This window comes from Suncus etruscus, chromosome 4 (assembly GCF_024139225.1).
Source record: "Suncus etruscus isolate mSunEtr1 chromosome 4, mSunEtr1.pri.cur, whole genome shotgun sequence".
NCBI classification, from domain to species: Eukaryota; Metazoa; Chordata; class Mammalia; order Eulipotyphla; family Soricidae; genus Suncus; species Suncus etruscus.
In genome coordinates this window covers 76,728,308-76,752,348 of record NC_064851.1, presented here as the reverse complement: position 1 = coordinate 76,752,348, position 24,041 = coordinate 76,728,308, and the positions used below count along the sequence as shown (strand labels likewise).

Sequence of the window (24,041 nt, the reverse complement as noted above, 5' to 3'; positions counted from 1 at the left end):
GTGGCCCAAAAACCAAAAAAAAAAAAAAAATTAAAAAAAAAATAAATAAGAGAAGGGCCCGGAGAGATAGCACAGCAGTGTTTGCCTTGCAAGGAGCCGACCCAGGACCCAAGGTGGTTGGTTCAAATCCTGGCATCCCATATGGTCCCCCGTGCCTGCCAGGAGCTATTTCTGAGCATATTAGCCAGGAGTAACCCCTGAGCACTGCCGGGTGTGGCCCAAAAAGCAAAAACCAAAAAAACAACAAAAAAAAAAGAGAATGAAGAATAGAACAGGCACTATAATCCTCTCAATTGTCATACACAAGTTACTGAAACATGCTGGGGTGGGGATGTGGCTCAGCTGAGTGCACTCTTACAAGTGGAAGGTGCTGGCTTTGATTTCCCTGGGAGTAACATTTTATGGGGCCGGAGAGATAACATGGAGGTAAGGCGTTTGCCTTGCATGCAGGTCAGTGATTCGAATCCCAGCATCTCATATGGTTCCGAGTCTGCCAGGAGCGATTCCTGAGCATAGTCAGGAGTAACCCGAGTGCTGCCGAGTGTGACCCCCCCCCCAAAAAAAAAACAAACAAAAAATAAAAACAAAACACCAAAAAACATTTTATGGTTTCTGATCACCCAGTAGAGCCCAATGAACAAGTGGTAAAATTAAAACTTTTTTCTTGTTTACACTGCATAGTGTATTTATTTTCCGAGTTGACTTTATTATTTTGTTTTTGGGCCACACATGGAGAAGCTTGGGGGTTACTTTAGGCTCTAATTCATGAATTACTCCTGGTGTGGTACTATATGGGGTGCCAGGGATCGAACCCAGGTCTGGGGGGGAATCTGCTCGATTGCTGGCCTATACCTTAAGCTTCAACAGAAAGCAGATGGCTGACAGTGACTAGATGCAAACACTAAGCAACACCCACACGTTTCTTTCAGTGACAGTGAGGCAGTTCACGTGGAAACAGAAGGGCTGGAGGTGCCCTGCTGGGCTCAGTTCATCCAGCATAAGTGCGCTCAGTATGTCCGGGAGGGGAATGCAGGCCAGGGGAAGGGTCTCTCACAGATGGCAGCCCCATTTTCACAAAATGGCCCAACAGACTCAGATAAAAGAGCATTTTATTTTATTGGAAAGTCCTCTTCTGAAGCTCAAGGGGCACTGTCCTTTTTCACTTAGCCGCCCTCTTCCTCGGTAGCTGAAGCCTCTTCCACCGGCGCAGCACCACTCGGTACTTGTCACTTTCCGTCTTCTCCTCAAACACTTTTTTCAGGAGAACCCGCATTACAGTCTCTGTTTCTGCATCTTTATTCTCCTCCAGGACAAGATCCAGTGCATCTCCCACTTTCACCTGGGAAGAAAAAGCACACAGAGGTTGGATCTCTTTTGCTCGTTGATCACTCCTAGTAGGTTGATCACAGCAAATGCTAGATTCGATGTTCTACCTCGCCAGCCCAAGGCTTGACCATGTTGGTAATGCAGGCCACTGTGCAGTCCCCAGTTTCCCAATGGGGACCCTCTCCCAGGGGGTCAATGAGACTGGAACATGCTAGACTAGGGTTCCAGCAGGGAAATAATAGTTTAAAGGAGTGGCTGCTGTGCACAGCCTCAGAGCTGTGTTTCCAGTATTTATTGACTGGGTGAGTTAAACATTTGATGGGGCCAGAGAGATAGCACAGCCTTGCTTTTGCCTTGCATGCATCAGAAACAGGATGGATGGTGGTTTGAATCCCGGCATCCCATATGGTCCTCTGAGCCTGGCAGGAGCGATTTCTGAGCACAGAGCCAGGAGTAACCCCTGAGTGCTGATGGGTGTGACCCCAAAACAAAACAAAAAGAAACACTTGAATGAAGGCACTTTTTTGTTGTTGTTGTTTTTTTGGGGGACACCCCGTGATGTTCAGGGGCTACTCTTGACTTTATGCTCAGGAATTACTCCTGGCAGTCTGGTGGCCTTATGGGATGCTAAGTATTGAAACTGGGTCAGTTAAGTGCAAGGCAAACAGACAACCCACTATGCTATCCCTCTAGCTCCTGGAAGCACTTTTTTTAAAATTTGGGCCACAATTGGTGATGGTCAGCGGTTACTCCAGGCTCTGTACTGTTGCTACGTGGGGGACCATATGGAATGTTGGGACTGAACCAAGGTCAGTCGCATACAAGGCAAGCACCTTCCCTATACACTACTATCGCTCAGGTCTCTAATGAAGGGACTTATTTTGGTAAAAGACAAAGTGGGACATGATCATAAGGCATATGCCCAAGCATTACCCTGAACTCTAAAGACAACTGTAGTGTTAAGCATTTCTCATTGATTTCAATCCACTAGTTAGGAAATCACACACGGGTAGCTGGTTAGACACTAGCAGATGCAACATCTTAGATGCTGACAAACAGGCCTCTGAGAAACAAAGCTGTGATTTTACAATGACACCACCAAGAAGAGGGCTTGAAAGTGCAATGTTGGGGCCGGCGAGGTAAGGTGTCTGCCTTGCAAGCGCTAGCCAAGGAAGGACCATGGTTCGATCCCCTGGCGTCCCATATGGTCCCCCCAAGCCAGGGGCAATTTCTGAGCGCATAGCCAGGAATAACCCCTGAGCATAAAACGGGTGTGGCCCGAAAAACCAAAAAAAAAAAAAAAAAAAAAAAAAGAAAAAAAAGAAAAGTGCAATGTCACTGAGAGAGGATCCAACTGGACCATGCTACAGTGGACTCAAGGGGCTGAGGTTAAATCCACTCTGGAATTCTGGGATGAGCTTCTGGAGAACGTGCTTCAGGCAGCCCAGGATTCCAGGTGCCTGTCCAGTTACTTAGGAAGAAGGTAAAGTGATTCCAGCTATAGAACTTCTGCTAGAGCACAAGCCAGGGATGACGGGAGCAGGAGTGGGAACATCTCATACTGCCCAGGGAGGGAGGACGAGGACAGTCTTCCTCCCCCATGGGTGGACATAATCTTACTCCTGATCCTGTACTCAAGACTAACTCCAAATATAAAAGCAAACTGAAGCCTAGAAATGCAAGGCTCAAGTAACTCTGCTTAAACTTTACTGGCATAACATTTCTTTAACACGCAGAGTTTAAAAACTAATATATATACACACACACACACACACACACACACACACACACACACACACACACACACAGTATGAAAAGGTACAATGGGCCCAGAGAGATAGCACAGCAGCGTTTGCCTTGCAAGCAGCCGATCCAGGACCTAAGGTGGTTGGTTCGAATCCCGGTGTCCCATATGGTCCCCCGTGCCTGCCAGGAGCTATTTCTGAGCAGACAGCCAGGAGTAACCCCTAAGCACCGCCGGGTGTGGCCCAAAAACCAAAAAAAAAAAAAAAAAAAAAAAGAAAAGGTACAATGGCCATTCAGAGAGAAACAACTCTTAACTGGAAGATGCTGATGTTAACCTTCTAAAAGCAGAGCAGAGCAGGCCAGTATGATGGAGAGTGGGTCCCTTTGGGCCTCCTTCTGGGCCAGAAGCAGGGAGGGAACATTCTCTCCCAGAGAGCCTTTGGACTTTAGATTTAGGAGGGCTCCATTCCTTAGTGGCTCTCTCCACACCTGCTCCAGGGAGGCCATGCTTAAAAACTAGCATGTCCAGTCATGGCCTGTCCTGGTTGGGCAGCCCCCTCCCCCCCACTGCAAATTTTGTGTTGATTTTTAGGTACAGCAGCTGCCAGGCACCTGCCCCCTTCCCCCCAGGCCCATAGCCAGACATAGCCCCCACGGAAGGGGAGAAGGGCTTTGTTCTCCCACAAGGCCTGTGTTTCTCCTGGGGACAGCACCAAACACAAAGCTAAACTGGCTGGGATTAAGGGTGCTTCTAATTATCTCCATTTCAAATCTCCCTTTCTGCTGAAGTTACTATGGTGACCAGACCTCCAGTAACAGGGCCTCAAGTGTTCCTGCAAGCCCCCTCTCCTCTTTGGGAGAAATCTAGAAGCCACAGCTGAACACCCGAGGCAGGTGGAGGCTGCAACAGTGAGGTTGCAGTAAACAGCATCTGAAAGCAGAAGAGAGAAATGGGCACTAGTATTTGTAAATGAGGCCCTGGCAGAGGTGACCCTCCCTAATTGAATGTGTCATTGGAACACTGTGGAGAGGGGAACTATGCAGAAAAGAAGGGAAGAGGAGGCCTGCTTGTCTCTGCACTCCCTGGGTGACCAATGAACTTGTCCCGAGGACCTGGGTCTGTGACTAAGCAGCCGACACAGCTCTGGAACACTCTTATACTTTTTAGGTTGCAAGGAGCAGCTTGAATGTGGGAGTCAGGACTCTTAGGAACTAGGTAGACAGCACAGCTCTCCTGCCTCAGGGTTTGGCCAGAACCTCCAACTGCAAGATATGTATGCATGTGTCTGTGTGTACACCCAAGTTTCATTTAATATATCCAGGACCTCCAACAACAAGATGTGTGTGTGTATACCTGTGGGGGGAGGTCAAACCCCTTGTTGATGGTCTCCAAGTCTAAGAATGACTCCCAGAATGATAAATTGAATCCCATTCTTCCGTCCCCCTTTTTGAGGGAGACTTTGATATTAATATCCGACGTGAATAATCAACGGATGCAAAAGATTAGGGGACCAAAGGTTCAGCAAAGAAAGTCTTTTGTCAGTTGCAGCCAGCTCCAAAAAGCAAACCGAACAAGCCGTCAGTTCTGGCAAAAGAGCCCCCTATGCCTCCCCAACAAGCTTTTTATTTCATTCCTTAATCACCCCCACCTGGAAGATCCAGGTGGGATGACAGGCAAAAACAATATTACAACAATTACTCAACATATACCCATTTTAGTTTACTTCTTTTGTGAGGATCTGTGTGTTTGCATGTACACACACGTGCAAATCAACCCGTTTTATTTTATTATTTTTGTTTTTGGGCCACACCCAGTGATGCTCAGGGGTTACTCCTGGTTATACGCTCAGAAATCGCTCCTGGCTTGGGGGACCATATGGGACATAGATCGAACCAAGGTCCATCCTGGGTCAGCTGCATGCAAGGCAAATGCCCACCACTGTGCTATGGCTCTGGTTCCTTTATGTTTTTATTTTTGGTTTTTGGGTCATACCCGACAGCACTCAGGGATTACTCCTGGTTCTGTGCTCAGAAATTGCTCCTGGCAGTCCTGGCAGGGATCATATGAGATGCCAGGATTCAAACAATCGTCTTTCCTGAATTGTCTGTGTGCAAGGCAAACACTCAACCGTTGAACTATCTTTCTGGCCCCAAACCAAGTTTTAGTTTATATTTTTTGTGGGGGGGTTTCCACAAACTTAAGCTCTGGGACCCATCCCTGAGATACGTGGCTTAACAGGGCCTACTCAGCAATTCAATGGAAGGGCAAGGATGGATGGGAAGCTGCTTGGGCCTTGCAGTGCTGAAGACTACCCAGCTCCTCCAGGCAGTGCTCAGGGGCTCTACCTTTCAGTGGTGCCCTAGGAAGATGGGATGCTGGAGATCAAACCTGGGCAAAGCATCCCCAGTACTATCTCTCTGACCCCCATCAGGGGTCATACAGATTGGAATGAACTTCAATACTGTATCACATGATGGGTCCCCTAGCAGTGCTCTGAAATATCAAAATAATCTTATCCAAACTACTGTGATAATTTCCTTAGGAGTTAATTATGTCTGTCAATACCTTCTGAATCTTCCAAACTTTTTTGGAGAGGGGGCTTGGGCCACACTCGGTGATACTTAGAGTTTATTCCTGGTTCTGCACTCAGGAATTACTCCTGATGGGCTCAGAGGACCATATGGAATGCTAGGGATAGAACCCAGGCCAGCCACATATAAAGCAAATGCCTTACTCATTGTGCTATATCACTCCAGTTTCAACTTTTTTTTTTTTTTTGGTTTTTGGGCCACACCCAGCGATGCTCAGGGGTTACTCCTGGTTGTCTGCTCAGAAATAGCTCCTGGGGGGCCGGAGAGATAGCATGGAGGTAAGGCGTTTGCCTCTCATGCAGGAGGTCATCGGTTCGAATCCCGGCGTCCCATATATGGTCCTCCCGTGCCTGCCAGGAGCAATTTCTGAGCCTGGAGCCAGGAATAACCCCTGAGCACTGCCGGGTGTGACCCAAAAACCACAAAAAAAAAAAAAAAAAAAAAAAAGAAATAGCTCCTGGCAGGCATGGGGGACCATATGGGACACCGGGATTTGAACCAACCACCTTTGGTCCTGGATCGGCTGCTTGCAAGGCAAACACCGCTGTGCTATCCCTCCGGGCCCCAGTTTCAACTTTTTTTTTTTGTTGTTGTTTTTTGGGCCATACCCGGCGGTGCTCAGGAGTTACTCCTGACTGTCTGCTCAGAAACAGCTCCTGGCAGGCACGGGGGTGGGGGGTGGGGGCCATATGGGACACCAGGATTCGAACCAATCACCTTTGGTCCTGGATTGGCTGCTTGCAAGGCAAACGCCGCTGTGCTATCTCTCCGGGCCCACGTTTCAACTTTTTTTTTTTTTTTTTATGGTTTTTGGGTCACACCCGGCAGTGCTCAGTGGCCACTCCTGGCTCCATGCTCAGAAATTGCTCCCGATATGGGACGCCGGGATTCGAACCGATGACCTTCTGCATGAAAGGCAAACACCTTACCTCCATGCTATCTCTCCGGCCCCGACTTTTTAAGGCATTTGTCTTAGACCTTTTTGGGGATTTGTTTCTTGGTTTTGGACTACATCCAGCAATACTCCAGGGGTTAACTCCTGGCTCTGTGCTCATTCCTGGTATTCCTGAGGTGTTGGGATCAAACATAGGTCAGCTATATGTAAAGCAAATACTGAACTCACTGTACTATCTTTCCAGCCCTTGTCCTATACTATTATATTGTCATGTTAGTTCTTACCATTTTTAGATCTTTTCCAATGAGGAAAATAATACACTCATAAAAATATTTCAGTAATTAATAGCTGGGGAATTTAGGTCAGACCTAAATTCCTAAATAAAATTTTTTGCATGTTTGAGACCCTGGATTCCACTATCACATACATAAATAAAATAGGGCCTGGAGTATAGTGGGTAGGGGCTTGCCTTGCATAAGACTGACTAGGTTTGATCCCTGGCATCCCATATGGTTCTCTGATCCCTGCCAGGAGTGATCCCTGAGACAGTTATAAACCCTAAGCACAAGCCCAAAAGTAAATAACAAGCATGAAGACAATATGTTTAATATATATATATATATACAAAATATATATATGTGTGTATATGTGTATATACTTATATATGTATATATGTTTGGATATATATGTTTGGATATATATGTGTGTGTGTGTGTGTGTGTGTGTGTGTGTGTGTGTGTGTGTTGTGTTGGTGATGCTCAGAGGTTATTCCTGGCTCTGCACGCAAGAACTACTCCTAAGTTGGAGCAATACCATAGCTGACAGGGGGTGTCGTGTTTGCCTTGCATACAGCTGATCTGGGTTTGACCTCCCGCACCATTCTGCATCCCACAGGGTCCTGAGAACCACTAGGTGGGGTCCCAAAACAAAACAAAACAAAACGAGCTAGAGTGATAGCATAGTGGGTAGGATGTTTGCCTTACATGCAGCCAACCCAGGTCCAATCTCCAGCATACCATATGGTTCCCTGAGCACCATCAAGAGTAATTTCTGAGTCAGGAATAACCCATGAGGGGCCGGAGAGATAGCATGGAGGTCGGGTGTTTGCCTTGCATGCAGTAGGACAGTGGTTCAAATCCCGGCATCCCATATGGTCCCCCGAGCCTGCCAGAAGTGATTTCTGAGCGTAGAGTCAGGAGTAACTCCTGAGCACTGCCATGTGTGACCCAAAAACCAAACAAAAAAGGAATAATCCCTGAATACTGCTGGGTGTGGCCCAAAAACAAAAACAAAAGATTTCTGGGATGTGCTCAGGGGACCATATGGGGTACAGGCCTGAATCTGGGTTGGGTACATGCAACACAAGTGCCTTACCCTCTGTACTATCTCTCCAGCCCCTAAAATAAATGTCTAATGCGTATGAGTGTGCATCTATCTTACTCCTAGTTCTGCACTCAGGAATTATTCCTGGCAGTGCTCCAGGGACCATTTGGGATGCCAGGGATCAAACCTGGCTGGCCTTGAGCAAGGCAATTGCCCTATCTCTATCACCTACCTGTGCTATCACTCCAGTACCCATGACTAGCATTCTTTTCTCACATCCTGGGAATGGACCCACATCTGCTACATCATGTCCCACCAAGAATTTATTATGACTTATTATAACACTGGGCAATACCATACTGATTTTTTTCTTTCATTTAACAGTAGCAACATGGAACTCAGAAAAAAGAGGCTGGACTGGAGAGATAGCTCAAAACCGAGCATATGTAGGAGGGAGTCCTGGGGTTCAATCCCCAGCACCATGGTACCCTAAGCACACTGGGTATGTTCCAAAGTACCTTATGGAAGTGACATGTTGATAGCTGTCCCTCAGAATGGTGCATGCAACAGGTGCTGGGAGAAGGCTCCACTGAAATGGCAGCAATGCTGGGTATGAATTGCAGATTCCCTAACCACCCCCAAAAATGTTTATATTTGTTTTTGTTTGAGGCTAATATGGTGGTACTCAAGGATCTGTCCTGGCAGGTTTGGGAACCATTTTGGCCACATGCAAGGCAAGTTCCCAACCAGCTTATCTTTCTGGTCAAATTTATCTTTCCCCCAATTTTTTTTTGTTTTTTGGGTCACATCCAGCAGTGCTCAGTCAGGGGTTATTCCTGGCTCTATGCTCAGAAATCACTCTCAGCAGGCTCTGGGGACCATATGGGATGCCGGGATTCAAACCACCATCCTTCTGCATGTAAGGCAAACGTTCTACCTCCATACTCTCTCTCCGGCCCCTCCCTCAAATTTTTGTTTTAAGAAAAAGGGGGAGTTTAGAGCCAGAGAGATAGCAAAGCAGGTAAAGCACTTGTCTTGCAATCAGCTGACCCGGACTCAATTCCTGATACCATATATGGTTCCCTAGGCCAGCTAGGAATGCAGATCCTTGAATGCAGAGCCAACAGTAAGCCCTGACACTGTAAGTGTAGCCTCCCCCGCCCAAAAAAAAGATTGTGAAGCCTCTCTTACTTTGTCTACTCTCCACACATATACACACACACCGTGAGGGGAAACTGCAAGTGCAGAACCTGAGTGTGAGGGGGGACAAAGCACACAGTATCTCTCAGTACAGAGTTAACATCTCACCGTTCTGCTCTTCTTCCATAATTTTTCTCCATTGAGCCTGAGTTCCCCTTTGTAGAAAGCATCTTCCACTTTGCTTAAAAAAAAAAAAAAAGGCAAAAATATTCAATAAAGCCATTATTCAAATTTGAGGAAAACGTCATTAATGTTTATTCTAAAGAAAAGCTTCTTTGGACAATGCACAACCTTTTCTTAAAATCTTCAGTGAGTATTCAGGAACAGAAAGTCCCTGGCTCCTAAATGTGCTACACCAGGCTCAGAACCCAAGCGCTCTTCTGAAGCTATAACCTCAAGAACTCGTTTGTTTTTGTTTTGGGGATACACCCAGCAGTGCTCAGGGGTTACTCCTGGCTCTACACTCAGAAATCGCTCCTGGCAGGCTTTGGGGACCATATGGGATGCCAGGATTTGAACTGCCATCCTTCTGCATGCAAGGCAAACTCCTTACCTCCATGCTATCTTTCCACCCCCCTCAAGAACTTTTAGGCAGGGCTTCTTACACCTTTAATAGCAAACTCTATTTGTCTAAGAACTTTATCTGCATACCCAAGTACATGAAATAAGGGTACAACTCAAATTATTTTTGGGTTGCACCTGGCTATGGTTACTGGATCATATGAGATGCTGGGAACTGAACTCAAGTTGGCCATGTGCAAGGTGTACCATTGTTCCAGCCCCATTTATTTTATTTTTGGCTTTTGAACCACACCCTGTGATGCTCAGGGGTAACACCTGGCTCTGTACTAAGAAATGACTCTTGGGGTGTTTGAAGGACCATGGTATTAAAGGCAAGTGCCCTACCTATTATATTATAGCTCCAGCCCCCAAACAAGTGATTTTATACCAAAGACCACATCATACTTACTTTCTTCCAACATCCAGGCCTGTCTTCATGATCACATCATACCGAAAAGACTGCACGGTCTTTTCCAGGTCCTTGTAATCCTTGGGCACACTGGGGTCCTCTTCCAATTCCTCTCCCTGAGCACTCAGCTCATGATCAATGTCTTCGTCAGAGTCCTCTTCATCTTCTACTTTTTGCAGAGCTTTTTTAGTGGACTTTTTAGAGCTAATACTGCTTTTGAGTCTTAGGGATAATGGAAAAATATTTTCTGGAGAAATGAAAAGTTCAGGGAGTCTTAGTGAGAAAACATTATGCAAAAGTGTTTTGTAATTTGCACTTAACTTGGTACTAGAGAAATATAAGTATCGATTCCAGGGCGTGTGGAGCGTATGTGAGGAAGGTGTCGCAAACAGTCGGAGCCAGGTATCTGGCTTTCTTAAAACACTCACAGGCAGCCTGACGCTAGGCATGGCCATGCCACCTGCAACCTGTAAGAAAGGAAATTAGTTTTACTTCACAAGTTCAGAGAACTAGAATCCTTGCAGCTTAAACCATACACTCTGGAGGGGGCCAGAGCGATAGTAGAATGGGAGGGCATTTGCCTTGCATGAAGTCAATCTGGGTTCGATCCCTAGTATCTTATATAGTCCAGGAGTGATTTCTGAGCGCAGGGCCAGGAGTAACCCCTAAGCACCATTGGGTGTGTCCCCAAAACAAAGGCAAAGAAACCCTACACATGCCAGGCACATTTCCTATCTAGGACAGTTAAGTTTTAGCAAAATGTTGTGAATATTCTTTTGTTACTGTTGTTGTTTTGGGACACACCAGCAGTGTTCAGGGGTTACTCCTGGCTTTGTGCTCAGAAATTGCTCCTGGCAAGCTCAGGGATGCTGGGGATTGAACCCAGGTCTGTCCCAGGTCGTCCGTGTGTAAGGCAAATGCCCTACTGCTGTGCTATCATTCAGGCCCTTGCGAATATTCTTGAAAACAGAACTTTAAGGGACAACAAAAAAAGCAGGTCCTTGAACAATCAATATTATGTTCTCAGGGCCGGTGAGATAGCATGGAGGTAAGGTGTTTGCCTTCCAGGTAGAAGGGCAGTGGTTCAAACCCTGGCATCCCATATGGTCCCCCAGGGGTGATTTCTGAGTGTAGAGCCAGGAGTAATCCCTGAGCACTGCTGGGTGTGACTCAAAACCAAACCAAACGAAACCATAACAACACAAAAAAAGATTATGTTCCCACTGTAATGAAATTATATGATGCTCAACATACTTTAAAGCAGGGGTCTCAGGGGGCCGGCGAGGTGGCACTAGAGGTAAGGTGTCTGCCTTGCAAGCGCTAGCCAAGGAAGGACCACAGTTCGATCCCCCGGCGTCCCATATGGTCCCCCAAGCTAGGGGCAATTTCTGAGCGCTTAGCCAGGAGTGACCCCTGAGCACCAAAAAACAAACAAACAAAAAAAAAAGCAGGGGTTTCAAACTCAATTTACATGGGGGCCGCAGGAGGCAAAGTCGGGCTGAGGTAGGGCCGCATAAGGAATTTCACAAAAAAAGTCCTCAAACGTCATTATTAACAGTTTTAATTATTTCTTCTGAACATGAATAGAACATTGAGTGAAGATCATGAACACTTCTGAATATGGCATCTTTTGCTGCCAGAGATTTGGCAGCGCTTCTTCTCGCAAATCTGAACCACATTTGGCTTTAGAGAGGAAGCAGTGAGACCCTCAGTATGGCTTGAAGATGATCATCATTAAGTCTAGACCTGTACTTTGATTTATTGAAGTTCAATGTGGAGAATAACTTTTCACACAAATATGTGCTCCCAAAAAGCACACATGGTGTGCTTGAACATTCGGGAAAGCTCAGGAAAGCTGGGGGGCAATTCTCTCAAAAATTGCCCATGCATGTCTGCTTTTCCACTAATCTCCCTGAATTTGGCTTTGAGATCAGAGTTGCACTGCAGGTCAATGAGCTTCATTTGAAGCACAGGAGGGGCATCTTGCCCATCAAAGGAAAAGGGGTCCACAAAAATTTGGAAAGTGGGGCCCGGAGAGATAGCACAGCGGCGTTTGCCTTGCAAGCAGCCGATCCAGGACCTAAGGTGGTTGGTTTGAATCCCGGTGTCCCATATGGTCCCAAGGAACGGACTGCGGTTCGATCCCCCAGCGTCCCATATGGTCCCCCCAAGCCAGGGGCGATTTCTGAGCACATAGCCAGGAGTAACCCCTGAGCGTCAAATGGGTGTGACCCAAAAACAAACAAACAAACAAACAAACAAAAGAAACAACAAAAAAATTTGGAAAGTGGCTCTGTGCTTTTTGAAGTCTGCAAATCTGTGATCAAATTCCTTCTCTAGCTTAAAAATTGCATCAACATATTTCTCACCACTGAATAGTATGCCTGCATCCACAAGTTCCTTGCATGCTGGGAAATGGCAAAGGTTTGTCTGAGAGAACTGGGATTTCCATAACACAAGTTTTTTTTTTTTTTTTTTTTTTTTTGGTTTTTGGGTCACACCCGGCTGTGCTCAGGAGTTACTCCTGGCTGTCTGCTCAGAAATAGCTCCTGGCAGGCACGGGGGACCATATGGGACACCGGGATTCGAACCAACTACCTTTGGTCCTGGATGGGCTGCTTGCAAGGCAAATACCGCTGTGCTATCTCTCCGGGCCCATAACACAAGTTTTGTGGAGAATGCTCTTACAGTTGTCATATGCAGCACTGATAAGCTGCCCCAGGCCTTGTAACATCTTGTTTAGTACATTCAGCTTATTTGTGATGTCAACAAGAAAAGTTAAATCCATGAGCCATTTGTGATCACTCAACTCAGAAACAGCATTCCCATCATTCTCCATGAAGGCTTTCACTTCTTCTCTCAACTCAAAAAATCTTTTCAGGACATTTCTCCTGCTAAGCCAACGTACCTCGGTGAAATAGAGCACATCTCCATATTCTGACTCCATTTCCTCTAAAAAAGCACGGAACCTCCTGTGCTTTAAGCCCCTGGATCTGATTTGGTTGATTCATTTCACAACAACAGACATCATATTGTCACACGGCAGGCATTTACTGCAAAGGGCCTGCTGATGGATAATGCAGTGAAAAGCAATGGCCTTCTCTACACCCTCCTCTTCAAGTTTTTTTTTGAACATGTGCCACCAGTCCATTTTTCCTCCCTGTCATCGATGGCACTCCATCGGTGATTATTCCAACAAACCTCTTCCATGGCAAACCTGCATTCTCAATGGCATCACACAGATGCCGAAATATCTCATTAGCGGTGATCTGGCCATGCATTGGAATTATTGTGAGCAGCTCCTCTGTCAATTCAAAATTGCAATCAACACCATGGACATAAATTGAGCTGCACAGTGTCTGTTATATCTGTGCCCTCATCAAGAGCAACTTGAGTATGCATCAAAACATTTGGCTTTCTCACACAGTTGATGATAAATGTCACTTGACATGTCAGAAATGTGCTCTGCCAGTGTTGGTGTTGGCAGAAAGGCTGATTTTGCTAAACTGACCTTTCTGTTCTGGACAGATAATACTTGCAATCTGTAACATGCATTTTTTTTTTTTAACAAATTCTCCTTCTGTGAATGGTTTCTCTGCCTTAGCAATCATCTCACTAACCATGTAACTAGCTTCGACTGATGCAACATTCTCTTTGGCTGAGAAATCTTGTTGCCTCATTAGACATGCTTTAAGACTGGCAACCTGCTTGGCTCTCTCATTTCCTTGATATTTTGTACATTCCTTAGCATGTTTAGTTGAATAATGGCATTTCAAGTTGTATTCCTTGTGCACTGCAACTTTCTCTGAGCAAATAAGACATGTGGGGATGCCCCTGTGCTCAACAAAGAAATACTGCGTCTCCCACTTTTCCTGAAATTGTCTGTGCTTGTCATCAATCTTTCTCTTCACTGCAGGCTTTGATGAAGTCATGATGAAGGTATGACAAAATCTAATTCTGTAATAAACTTCTCTCCCTTAGGCCTCTGATAATGCAAGGGACAGCGGGCAGGAGCAGCGAAAATGATGTCTGCGCTAGGCACAAAGTATTCACGATTATTCACTTACCGACTATTTGCAATAAAAAAAAAATCGCATTAGTAAGAAAAAAATCGCAAAAAATCGCATTAAACATTCACATACCCTGAACGGAACTGCTCAGGGTATGTGAATGTTTAATGTGATTTTTTTCTTACTAATGCAATTTTTATTGCGATTATTCGGTAAGCGAATAATCACGAATACTGCGATATTTGAAGGCCGGCCGCAGGCCACAAAATGTTGTATTGGAGGGCCACAAATGGTCCGCAGGCTGCCGCGAGTTTGAGACCACTGTTTTAAAGGGTGTTCTTTACCCATATCAATGCTTTCCTATAAAAGACCAGATCTACCTCCCTGTATTAAGGGCAAAGAACTGTGGTTTGGTGAGTCTTCTTGGTAAGATTATGTAAGATGAAATTTGAGTGCTTCCGTCACAGTGGCTATGAAGGTAGGTAGAACTAGATAATTGGATGTGCAAGTCACCACTTCTTCTCTTCCCTAATAAATCTAGAAACTAACTGCTGCTGAAAAAAATTACCAATAGCTCCAATGATTTACTTTATTTGTTGGTTTTTTTTTTATGGGCCATACTCAGTGATGTTCAAAAGCTATTCCTGGTGTGGTACTTAGGAAGGCCTATGTGATCTGGGAAATGAACCCAGGGCTCCGGAATGCGAAGCATGTGCTGCAGCCCTTTGAATAATCTTCTTTCTCCATCAGTGATTTTTTGAAAGCCAAGAACTGACCCCAGATCCTCTACCTGCAAGCTTTGTATATATCTTACCACTGTAACACACCAGAGCCCTCAATGGTTTATTCTTTGTTTTTGGTTTTTGGGTCACACCGGGCAACGCTCAGGGGTTATTCCTGGCTCTATGCTCAGAAATCGCCCCTGGCAGGCACGGGGCACCATATGGGATGCCGGGATTCGAACCACCGTCCTTCTGCATGAAAGGCAAACACTTTACCTCCATGCTATCTCTCCGGCCCCTCAATGGTTTATTTTACTCATTTATTTTTGTTTAAGGGCCATACCTGCCAGTGTTCAGGGGGTGATAGGCAGTGTTGGGGTTGGAAGCTATATTGGTGCTGGTGTCCTAGCAGTGCTAGTAGCCACTAGGGCCATACATGCCAATGTTGCAGGGATCAGGGGTGGACTTGGGGATTCACATACTAGTATGAGCGCCAGCCTTCTGAGCTGTCTCCCTGAGCCTGCTCAAAGTGGCTTTGTTTATCAGGATCTGGTCATCCAAGAGGGCTGCCATATGGTCAGTCAACTTGTACTTCAAGTCTATGAATGACTTACTCCATGCCAAAGTTATATTTAGGAAGTGATTTGTTTGATAACAATTTTCATGATTTTTCCTTCTTCCTACTTTTTATTCATTATAAAGCTGACAAGAGCAATTATCTTTTTTTTTTTCCTTTTGGTGTTGAGGAAGGAACAAACAAGGTACTCCTTGCTGGGAACATCCCTGGCCAGAAGCAATTATCTCTACTAAAGTCCCCTAAAAAACACACAGGCAGAGAAACAGCAAGGTGCTGGCGTTGGCTATGGCTGACCCCTGTGGAATCCCTGGTAATATGAGGTCCCAGTTGCACTACAACCTTAGGCCCTAGAGGGCTGAGAATGACCAGGAGGGGCCCTCAGGACTGAATGTACTTGGCAGGCCCCAGACAAACAAACAAAACAAACACAGGGTTACTTGCATTTTTCTTTGCTAACTTTCTTTACTTTGCCTTTTCCTTCCTATTCCTGTTCCATTGTAATGACCAAGAACATTGGTGTCTGCACTTATTTTTTAGCTGTGGTGTTTGCCTGGGCTGCACATCAGGCTTTGTAGATACAACTGCAACAGTGCTTACCAGGGTCTGTACTGGTGGCTGAGGTGGCAGGGCTAAAATGCCCCTTAGATCTTTTCAGTTGTGTTGGCACAAAAGGTGTCTTTTCTCTGGTGCTGTGTGTGTGTGTGTATACGTACTTTTGCATGTGTGTGTTGCACGAGGGACTGAACCCAGATCCTCCACGTACAAGTTATGTACTCTGCCCTTTTCTGTAATGCTTATACACAATTGTGGCTGTAAACTGCAGAGGTGCCAAAAATCAAGGACACAGAAATGCCAGGATTAAGCTTAAGGCAAGAGGGACACTGGGGCTTTTTATCATGTTTTTAAGGTAGGCCCTTTAGCCACATTGCTATTCCTCCAGGTCAATGGTCCTCAAACTACAGCTCGCAGGCCACATATTATATTTATTCTCATTTTGTTTCTTCACTTCTAAATAAGATATATGCAGTGTGCATAGAAATTTGTTCATAATTTTTGTTTTTACTATAATCTGGCCCTCCAACAGTCTAAAGGACAGTGAACTGGCTCCCTGTTTAAAAAGTTTGAGGACCCCTGCTCCAGGCCCTAAGGGCTGATTTTCAATACATTTACAATTTAAACTAATATTTAGATGCTATACCGTTCATATAATACTCAGATGGTGACAAGAAGCCAGAGCGTAGCTTGCTGGCTAAAGTGACTGTCCACAGGGTTAAATAAGAGAGCTCAACAGGAGAGGGAGAGGGAGAGGGAGAGAGAGGGAGAGGGAGAGGGAGAGAGGGAGAGAGGGAGAGAGGGAGAGAGAGAGAGAGAGAGAGAGGGAGAGAGGGAGAGAGGGAGAGAGAGAGAGAGAGGGAGAGAGAGAGAGAGAGAGAGAGAGAGAGAGAGAGAGAGAGAGAGAGAGAGAGAGAGAGAGAGAGAGAGAGAGAGCGAGCTCAACAGGCTGAGCACAAGATCTTAGCTAGGTTCAGCCCCTGGAACTACATGGGCCTTCTAACAATGCCAGCAGGTACCTATTTAGGAGAAATAATCCCTAAGAACTACTAGGTGTGGTCCGATAAACAAAATCAAAGTGCCTTGTGAAGCCACAAATTCAATCCTGGTGATGTCTCCATGTGCAATGATCCTACCTGCTCTTCTATCTGTAATCCCTAACACTGTAACAATTTCTATGCAATCATAACTAATAAGCTATGTGAGCATCAAGGCAGGAATGAAAATTACCCCCTGTCCAAGCACATGTGCATGTGGACTTCAGGGAGAACTATGGTGGAGCACCTGACTGGCTTCACCTATAAGCAACAAATAAAACTTACTAGAAACAGAGGCCGGAGAGGTGGCACTAGAGGTAAGGCATCTGCCTTGCAAGCCCTAGCCTAGGAGGGACTGTGGTTAGAACCCCCTGCATCTCATTAGCCAGGGGCAGTTTCTGAGCGCATAGCCAGGAGTAACTCCTGAGTGTCAAACAGGTGTGCCCCCTCCAAAAAAAAAAAAAAAAAACCAAAACAACAACAACAACAACAACAACAAGAGAAAAACTTACTAGAAACAGCTGGAGCATCTTCAAAGAAATATTGCAAGGGCTGGGGATGTGTGGCTCAGAAATAAAGCACTTGTTTGTGTGAGACTCTGAGTTCAATTCCTAGCTCCAACAGGTGTGGCCCAAGAGCCACCCCCACCAAACTGCAAAAAATGATTTAATATATATCCTATATAATTAAAAAACACCCTGGGGGCCGGTGAGGTGGCGCTAGAGGTAAGGTGTCTGCCTTGCAAGTGCTAGCCAAGGATCAGGACCACGGTTCAATCCCTGGCGTCCCATATGGTCCCCCAAGCCAGGGGCAATTTCTGAGCGCTTAGCCAGGAGTAACCCCTGAGCATCAAACGGGTGTGGCCCGAAAAACAAACAAACAAACAAAAACCCCCACCCTGAATACTCATTTATATTAAGAAATTTAAATTGGGGCCGGAGAGATAGCACAGTGGCGTTTGCCTTGCAAGCAGCTGACCCAGGAACAGAGGTGGTTGGTTCGAATCCCGGCTTCCCATATGGTCCCCCGTGCCTGCCAGGAGCTATTTCTGAGCAGACAGCCAGGAGTAACCCCTGAGTTCCGCCGGGTATGGCCCAAAAACCAAAAAAAAAAAAAAAAAAAAAAAAAAATTTTAATTATAGGGGCCTGAGCAATAGCACAATGGTAGGGCACTTGCTTTGCATGCAGCTGACTTGAGATGGACCCGGGTTTGATTCCTGGCATTCCATATGGTCCTGGAGCCCGCCAGGACCAATTTCTGAGCACAGAGCCAGGAGTAAACCCTGAGCGCCACTGGGCGTGGCACAAAATATAAAACAACAAAAGAATTTTTAATTTTATATAATAAGGGATGGTTTTTCTGGGCTGGAGTTGTGGATAAGACAGACTCTGCTGGGCCCCTTAAGCTCGGCAGACATTTTGGGGCTTCCCCTGGCTTGCTTCAACCTGGGAACTTTGATCTTCTCTGGCATTCATCCCCTGTCGGCTTGCATTGGCTGAGGTGAGTCTTTCCAGGCCGTTGTTGCGGATAAAGCTGACTCTGCTGGCCCCCTTAAGCCCACCTATAAGGGGTCGAAGCAGAGGATGCTTCGCTTCGTTGCCTCGCACTCCACCTAGCCAATGAATACCACCACAACACGTAGAAAAACTCACAGCAGAAGCGTGACAATGGGGAAACTATGCAGACCAACATCAGCCATAGAGAATGAAGATGGAAACTCTGATGACCCAACAATGGCCAACCACCTAAGCAGTCTTTCAGAAATGGAGTTTAGAGAAGAAATATGGAGGATGCTCACAGAACTCAAAGAAAGTATAGATCAGAACACTAGTAAAAATCAAGAGAACATGAAGATAGAAATCAGAAAACTCCAAATTGAAATATCAGGTCAAATAACAGGTCTGAAAAACTCAGACGAATTGAAGAACATAATGGATGAGCTTTCCAACAGGTTAAAAGCAGCTGAGAATAGAATTAGTGTGCTGGAAGATGCGATGCATAACAACTTTACACAGCAGAAGAGATGGGAAAAAAGCCTTAAATCAAATGATCAGACAATGGAAAAATTACTCAAAGAATATGAGCAGATGAAAATAGAAGTCTTCGATAAGCTCAACAGAAACAACTTTAGAATCATTGGAATCCCAGAGACCCAAGAAGAAAATCTCCAGGAAGAATCAACAGTCAAGAACATCATCACAGAGAAACTACCAGAGCTAAAGAAAACATGTGACCAAATCCTGCATGTCCGAAGAGTACCAGCTAAAAAAGACCCCAGGAGAAACACCCCAAGACACATCCTAGTCACAATGATGAATCCCACAGATAGAGATAGAATACTGCAAGCAGCAAGATCACAGAGGGAAATTACATTCCAGGGAGCATCCTTGAAATTTACAGCAGACCTGTCACCAGAAACACTCAAGGCCAGAAGGCAGTGGCGGGACACAGTGACAAAACTCAATGAAATAAATGCTTCGCCAAGAATATAATAAGGGATGAAAGAAGAAAATGTCATCAGCAGTTCCTATATTTCAGATTTCATAGATCATTACAATAAAAGAAATGTTTAATTTAGTTTTGGGGCCATCTGGTGGTGCTCAGGGGCTACTCCTGATTTAGTGCTTAGGGAACATGCAGTCCTGGGACCAAGTAGGATAAAGTAGGTCAGCCTGTTGAGCTCTCTCTCTAATCTGAAAATTTTTAGTTACCCAAGGGAAGGTAATTTTTCTTTTTATACTGCAAAGTAAGACATTTTGTCTTAGCAACTGTTGTATCACTACCTTAATTTACTTTACAAAAAGGAGAATAGCTCCACGGAATCCCCCCCTCCACATGCGATAGCACAGCAGTAGAGTGATAGCACAGCAGTAGGGAGTCTGCCTTGCATGCTACTGACACGGGGTGCACCCAGATTCAATCCCCAGCATCCCATAAGGTCTCCTGAGCCTGCCAGGAGTGATTTCTGAGCGCACTGGGTATGGCCAAAAAAAAAAGGGGGGGGGGGTTGGGGAGCCAGAACAATAACACATACAACAGGTAGGGAATCTACAAATGACCCTGGTTCAAACTCTGGCACCCCATGTGAGCCAGCATTAAGTCCTGAGCATCAATGGGTGAGGACACTCCCCAAAATATGAAAATGTGGGGGGGGAGAGGGGGAAAGATGGGGAGAGAGAGAACGTGAGAGAGCTGGTCCAAACCCAGGCTCCCTAGCTCTCTAGGTCTAAGTTCTTTATCCTTATACTGTCCATTATGAAAATGTGTGTGTGTGTGTGTGTGTGTGAGAGAGAGAGAGGGAGAGGGAGAGGGAGAGGGAGAGGGAGAGGGAGAGGGAGAGGGAGAGGGAGAGGGAGAGGGAGAGGGAGAGGGAAAGGGAGGGAGAGGGAGAGGGAGAGGGAGAGGGAGAGGGAGAGAGAGAGAGAGAGAGAGAGAGAGAGAGAGAGAGAGACAGAGAGAGAGAGAGAGACAGAGAGACAGAGACAGAGAGACAGAGAGACAGAGAGAGAGAGAGGAGAGAGCTGATCCAAACCCAGGCTCCCTAGCTCTAAGTTCTTTACCATTATACTATCCATCCTTGGCATCTTGGCATAAAACCAAACCAAACTACCTAGTAGCTCTTTCACTTGGGGCCCAGATTAGGTACCACCTCAAATTTAAATTTTCCAAACAACAGCTATATCTCTACTCCTAACACTGCTGAATCTTCCCATCTCAGTTAACACTAACTTCCATGAGAAAGGAAAACAATTCCATTGCACCTATGTGCCTTTTTCCTCACCTCCGTGTCAACTGTTCCATGAAAGTGTTGGCTTTTGATTAAAACTTGACTTCCCCAAGGATTCCCACAGACTCAGATTCTCATTACCTAGCACCAGAGCTGCAAAAACTTAGCATCTGTTCTCCGGAGAAGAATGACATTTCTGAAAAGGTATTTACAGTAGCACCAACTACCTTGCCTCTCTGACCTCATTGGCGACTTTCTTTTGTTCAAGTATCCAGCTTCAGTCACAAGACTGATCTTCCAGAATGTGATCGTTTCTGAGTAGGGTGCTTCCTGCCATCTGTACGTAAAACACTCTCAGACAGTTATATCTCCATGGACAATGCATTTTCTTAAGCTCACAACTCAAATGTCAACTACTTAAGACCTTCCTCACCCACACCACACTTTTATCATCTATCATATTATCTACTTGATTAGGTTTTCTTTCCTTCTGCTAGAATAAAGAGGGTTAGGGTCTAACCTTAATAACTAGAGTGGAATGAAAACAGATGGAAGGAGAACTGGAGCGTTGGGCAGGAACCCGCACTCAAAAATGCGGCTGGGCAGGATGGACAAGCACCTGGCAGAGAACTTTGAAAAGCCTTGTGCATCCATCCGCGTTCCTACTTATATGACCCAGGGAGTAAGGGATCTGAGTTAAGACAGCTCTAAGGTCAGGAAGAGATTCGAGAGCAGGACGTTTCAGGAGAGGTCTTGGTGATAGACGTGCAATTTCTAAACTGACAGCGGTAAGAAAAACAAGTTTGGAAAATACAGAGACCATAGGGAGGAGGGCTGGAAGGACCAGCCACAATATTCACAAAGAGTGGTGCGTGCAGTTATAGAAATAACTACACTGACAACTATCATGATAATTATAGTGAATGAAATAAAATGCCTATCTCAAACACAGGCAGGGGATGGGGCAGGAGGGAGATGGGGGGCATCTTCACCAGGCTGCACTGGTGAAGGGGAATGTTCTTTCTTTCTTTTCTTTTTTTTAATAACTGAAACCCAACTACAAACATGTCTGTAATCATGGTGCTTAAATAAAGATATTAAAAAACAGAAAGATTTAGAACCTAGAAAGAGAAATCAGGTTCTAAGAGGGGACCTGGAAGAAGATAATAATAGAGAATAAATAAATTCAAGTTAATGAACTGAATATATCCATTTAAATATTAAAAAAAGAAAAGAAAAACAACTCTGGGGTACAGAGGCCAATGCCATCAGTCCTTGCCCTCCGGTGCTTATCACCTTATCACTACTGTCTCCTGCTGGGTCATCAGCAGCCAAGTCGAAGGATTCCCAGGAACAAGTCTTTCCCTTCTCTGACGTCTTCCAAGCTGGGGTCCGGCTCCCGTCATCCCTCCCCAGCCCAGGGGCGGCGCGATTGCCCGGATCCTCAAGCTCAAGGTCAGGGGTGGGAACTGGCGACCTGGGTGCTGGCTCCGGCTCTCGGAGCAAGCAGTCGGAGCGCGGGCGGCACGGCCCCCGAGGCCCTGGGTCCTCCCGAGGTCAACGAGGTTGGGACCATACACAAGGACTCTCAGGGAGACCGAGCACCGCCCAAGGGCTTGCCCCAACCCCAGCTCCAAACGCGCCCCGCCAAGCAACCGAGGGGCGCCGCGAAGGAGGGTGCGATTACCTGGACGTCGAGGCCGCGCCTCCTACTGCCCTCCCGCCGCCGCCGCCGCCGGGCCACTACGCCCCGCCTCTTCCGGGACGCCGGCCTACCGAGAGCGGGACGTGAGGGCACAGACTAGCGGGCAGCGCCGCAGCGCCCCCTGCCGGACTCTGTGACTTGGAGGACTGCGTGGGGACCGAAGCGGCCTAAGGGGCGACCCCCAGAGTCGCAGCGGAACCCGGAAGTCGGCGCCACGGGACGAACCCGAGTGCACATTGGCTTCTCCCGGGCCACCAGGCCTTGTGATGATTTTTCCCAGTTGTAAACTGGGAACATTTACAAGCAATAAATAAATATATGTATATGTATACACACACACACACACACACACACACACCTGTCTTGTTGACATAGGTGATTTGGTAGAAAAACACACACCTACAACAAAAAGCCAAACATAAATGGATTGCTTAAATGAGCATTTTAGAAAGTCTTTTTTTCTATGGGAAACAATTAGAAGAAGAACTTCAAAGGGACAACCTGTTTCATGAAGATCAGTATATACCTGTTAACAATAATGCTCAAAGGAATACACGCTTTGTTCAATTAGAAATGGCGAGTTCTGGTTGTTTTCCGGAACTGCTTCCTTTCCCCACTCTTCACATCAACTCTATCTCCCAAATATTTTTAATTTTTTTTTGTTTTTGTTTTTTGGTTTTTGGGCCACACCCGGCGGTGCTCAGGGGTTACTCCTGGCTGTCTGCTCAGAAATAGCTCCTGGCAGGCACGGGGGACCATATGGGACACCGGGATTCGAACCAACCACCTTTGGTCCTGGATTGGCTGCTTGCAAGGCAAACGCCACTGTGCTATCTCTCCGGGCCCATATTTTTAATTTTTTATAGCTTCCCAATTGCTTCTGTGAAATTATGAAAAGAAAAGTTACAAATTGTTTACAGTGCAGAGATGATACAATTTCACCTATTCTGTCAGCTTATACTATTGACATTTTACACAGGGAGAGTTTCATTTAGTATGTTATTTTATTTTATTTTTGGGGGAGGGCACACCCTGCGGTGCTCAGGGGTTACTCATGGCTCTGCACTCAGAAATCGCTCCTGGCAAGCTCGAGGGACCATATAGGATACCAGTGATTGAATCCGGGTCTGTCCCAGGTTACCACTGTGCTACGGCTCCAGCCCCTCACTATTTTAAAGCATTTTTTAAAAAAATTTTTTGGTTTATCATCGATTTTCTTTTATTTTTATCTTCATTTAAACACCTTCATTACATATATGATTGTAGGGGCCGGAGAGATAGTATGCGTTTGCCTTGCAAGCAGAAGGACGATTGGTTTGAATCCCGGCATCCCATATGGTCTCCCGAAACTTCCAGGAGCGATTTCTGAGCATAGTCAGAAGTAACCCCTGAGCGCTGCTGGGTCTGACCCAAAACAAAACAAAACAAAACAAAACAAAATTGGAATTGAGTATTTAGTTATGGAATGGGGAAAATATAATGATATAGATTACATAGAAATACTTGGTCACAACTGGAGAGAGAGCACAGCAGGAAAGCAGGTCTGCAAAATGGCAGACCAGGGTTGGATCCTTCATATCGTAAATAGTCCCCCTCTAAGTACCACCAGGAGTAATTCCAGAACACAGATTCAAGAGTTAAGTCCTAAAAATGCTAAA

At 45.8% G+C, this 24,041-nt stretch overlaps 1 protein-coding gene across 1 annotated transcript; it reads right to left on the bottom strand.

The window, feature by feature from the left end:
- Positions 1–1,092: 1,092 nt before the first annotated feature.
- MTRES1 (mitochondrial transcription rescue factor 1) lies at positions 1,093–22,400 on the bottom strand. The gene is made up of 4 exons (XM_049771223.1): positions 22,366–22,400; positions 10,053–10,519; positions 9,191–9,263; positions 1,093–1,339 (listed from the first exon to the last, which is right to left on the bottom strand). The coding sequence occupies exons 2-4, from the start codon at positions 10,505–10,507 to the stop codon at positions 1,160–1,162; spliced, it is 708 nt and encodes a 235-aa protein (XP_049627180.1). The 5' UTR covers positions 10,508–10,519; positions 22,366–22,400; the 3' UTR covers positions 1,093–1,159.
- Between the last annotated feature and the right edge of the window lie 1,641 nt (positions 22,401–24,041).